The 3434-nt window shown below is 39.5% G+C and overlaps 1 protein-coding gene across 3 annotated transcripts; it reads right to left on the reverse strand.

Moving 5' to 3' along the window:
* Nucleotides 1-353: 353 nt before the first annotated feature.
* On the reverse strand, nt 354-2931 carry LOC149256425 (uncharacterized). Of its 3 annotated transcripts, none has more exons than XR_016267274.1 (3): nt 2510-2931; nt 622-2359; nt 354-538 (listed from the first exon to the last, which is right to left on the reverse strand). XR_016267274.1 is itself a non-coding variant. In XM_089460746.1 (3 exons), the coding sequence occupies exons 2-3, from the start codon at nt 2513-2515 to the stop codon at nt 905-907; spliced, it is 1461 nt and encodes a 486-aa protein (XP_089316872.1). In that variant the 5' UTR covers nt 2516-2627; nt 2742-2931; the 3' UTR covers nt 354-904. The 3 variants fall into 3 exon arrangements, 2 of the variants coding, with proteins under 2 accessions (XP_089316872.1, XP_089316871.1); XM_089460746.1 differs by having other exon boundaries at nt 354-2359; nt 2510-2627; nt 2742-2931; XM_089460745.1 differs by having other exon boundaries at nt 354-2359; nt 2510-2644; nt 2742-2931.
* Nucleotides 2932-3434: the final 503 nt, after the last annotated feature.

Raw genomic sequence — 3434 nt, forward strand, 5'->3', positions numbered from 1 at the left:
GCAAAAATAATAAGATGTCCAGGGATTTATAGGAATCTATTGGCTTTCTATATTGCAAATTCTATGGATGATTATTGTGAAGGACATTTGGGAAATAGAATGAATAATAAGAGTATAAATAATTATATATGTATATATATATATATAGGATATATAGGAATAGTGGTACGATGCACATCATTGCTCTTTTTATTTCTTGGATTTCCAGTTATGTTTTCTGTCTCCACCAGAGATGGTCGTGCTAAAACCTTGACAACCCTGCTAACAATATGCACCCAGCTATATAACGATTATTTGACTATATAAGCAGAGATATACAGTGTGGAATATCTGAACAAGAAGCATTGTATATCTGTATCTGCACTACACTGGCATATATATTGCTTGTATGGCATTACACAACCACAATGGCTGAGTCTACCTGTGCCAAACTCATATTGCTTGTATGGCATTACACAACCACAATGGCTGAGTCTACTTGTGCCAAACTCACGGTCACCTGTCAGACACTTTTAGTGTCTGCTTAGAAATAAGCAACCTGCCCTCAGACCAGCTATCAGCTTAGAAATTAGATCCTGAGCAACCTGCCCTAGACCAGCTGTCAGTTTACAAATAAGCAACCTGCCCTCAGACCAGCCATAAGATTATGGCAAGTGCCATGAGCTAAGATGGCTCAATGGCATCCAGTAACAACAAGAAGATGCTGTTTATTCATATCATACATAATGGGTGCAGAGTATAATCGATGGTTGTCACTAAAAACCTCTATTTAGCAAAGCTTACGCAATTTATGCATGCGAGTTTCTACAAATCTGAAATTTTCAGAGAACCTGCAACTTTACCAGACACTGCGTTACCAATGTCAAGATTATTGTATTAGGGATTACAGAGCACTATTGCTTCATCAAACAATCAATCCCCTTGCAATGGCTTTATTAGTCTCCAAATGAGTAGTCTCATAAACAGGAAGCTCTTTTTGGTACACGCTCATGTTCATGTCGATTTCTGCCAAATTTTCCAGCTCAAACAGGTCAGAACTTGAACAACTGACATCGTCATCGTCTTCCTCCTCTTCGTCTTGTTTGTCAAGACCCTTAATTACCACAGCTTCCATAATGCTCTTTGCTTTCTGATACTTAGTAATTATGTCCTTTGCTGCTGCTGCATGCCAGTCCTCCTCAAGAATATGAAATTGCAATTCTTTGCTGAGCAGTGAAAGCTTGTAGGCATCTGTAGATGGATATGTATGTAGATTATTAACAGGATTCGGCTTATGGAGATACTTGTCCCCAGAGGGGTTAGAGTCCTCATCCAAAGTTCCACTTGTTGGATAGAAAGTCACAGATCTTTGACTCATCCCACTACTGTTCTTCGATCCTCTGGATGTTTTACTCAAACATGGCCTAGATTGTACTGAAGAAGAAGATGAGTCAACAGAGGTGGGTTTTTTCTCAGAAGAATCATATGAATTGGAGTCACTTACAGACGAAGATAATGAAAGCTTCGGCTTCTTGGTACTGCCAGCCATAAACAGCGAATTGAGAAAATTTGCGAGCTTCCTGCCTGGAGAAGTTGGCTTCTTGGGCTTCTTGGAATCCTTCCGAGCTTGAGAGTTTGACTTTAAATTAGCCTGATAATCTACAGGGATGAAAGGCTTCTCCGTAGAACGAAAATCCCCATCTCTAACAGATGATTTTCCATGTAAAGCTCGAGTGCATTTTCCACCAACAGCCCATTTCCCTGCTCTGTCTTCAAAACCCACATGATGTAAATTTCTTTCTATTTTAGCAGTAGCAATAGATGAAGTTTGTCTGCAGAGAGATTCCGCATCTGAAGAGAAATATGGGCAGCTGGAGGTGGAATCACTTGTATAATCATCAGAACACAGTGCTGCAGATAACATATTAGACTGATAGGACGGATAAATTTCTTTGTGCTTGCAATATGCAGCCTCAACTTCGTTTTTTCCAGTATCAAAAACACCCATCTTGCCAGATCTTCGACGCATAAATTTTTCCCTATTCAGCCATGAACCCTCGTCCCATTGGCTTTCCATTTCGACAACACGTTTATAACTGGAATTCTTCAAGACTGTATAATTCTCGGCCTCCATATTTCTCGTATCTTGCCGATTGCTACTCTTTTTGTGGGCCATTTTTCCTCCCTCAACTTCGTGCGCCATAATTCTTCCCTCGTCTTCAGTTGAGCTACAAATTGCATCAAGCAGGGCAGATGAGAAAGACTGGCTTCTGGGATGATGGTGGCGATGGCGATGCTGATGCTGATGCTGCCCATTGTGCGAGTTATGATCCATTCGATGGCAATCCCAGTTTTCCATGAACTCCAAGCCCAGCAGAATCTGCAAATAGTTTCAAAAGGACTTAGGTCAATGCCGATCAGGCAGAATTTAGTTGATATGCATAGCTTATCTAGGGTCTCCTAGGTATCTTGCAACAGATGACCTACAACACCCAATATACATTGAAAAAAAAATGGGTTCCATCCTTACCACCATTCAAATCTGCAAGGCCCCGGTGGAAGCAACCAGTAGAGAAATGAAATAAATCCCATAGCAACAAATGATTTCAGAGTTTCTCAAACCCTTGTTCTCTTCCTGCCGCTTCAGCCTTGACAATTACCAAAGCTGCGAATTTGTTCTTTTTAACCACCAATCAGCACATGAAATCTAGATCTACAGATAGAGCTATATATGTCGAATCGATCAAACATGGGGAACAAACCTGCACTGTTCGTAGCCGCACACAGATATATCATGGAGAAAATGCCCGAGCGTTCATCTCGGGTGTTTCTTTTTACTTTTTCTTAATTTGTAATGAATGCTCATGCTACCTACTGCATCAGGGCAATCACATTCTGAGCGGGTTGTGGCGGGTGCCACGGGAATGAATGCGCGTGTGCCGGAATTGTACAATGTTCACAGTATGAATGGTTGTGAGTAATGAAGGCAGATAAGCAAGTGGTGGAACCAGTCAACAGTGAAACATCAACTCTGTCTTGTACCTTTAGCTATAGATTTGAAAGATGACACTTCAACTACCTTTAATGCTCTGCAACTTTATTAGAGCATATCTAATTAAGCTTTACCCTACCTGGTATATGTTGCTTTTTATTTTGAGAATTTGTCGAGACAGTGATTTGTTGGAAATTACCAGTTTGAGTGTGAACTCCCTATTGGTAGTTTGGGTGATTTGTTGGAAATTACCACTTTGAGTGTTTAACTCCCTATTGGTTGGAAACTACCAGTTTGAGTGTAAACTCCATAATCAGTATGTCTCTTAAAAAAAAATTGGGAATTGTTTACTTGATTTATTGGAATTACAAATTTTAATATGAATTTTACTGTTTCTTAAAATTCTTACCAAAAATTCTAAAAAAATATAATAAATTACTTTAATAAACTAAACATATAATAA

This window comes from Pinus tabuliformis, chromosome 7 (assembly GCF_031772625.1).
Source record: "Pinus tabuliformis cultivar Carrire ecotype Pingquan chromosome 7, CPIR1, whole genome shotgun sequence".
NCBI classification, from domain to species: Eukaryota; Viridiplantae; Streptophyta; class Pinopsida; order Pinales; family Pinaceae; genus Pinus; species Pinus tabuliformis.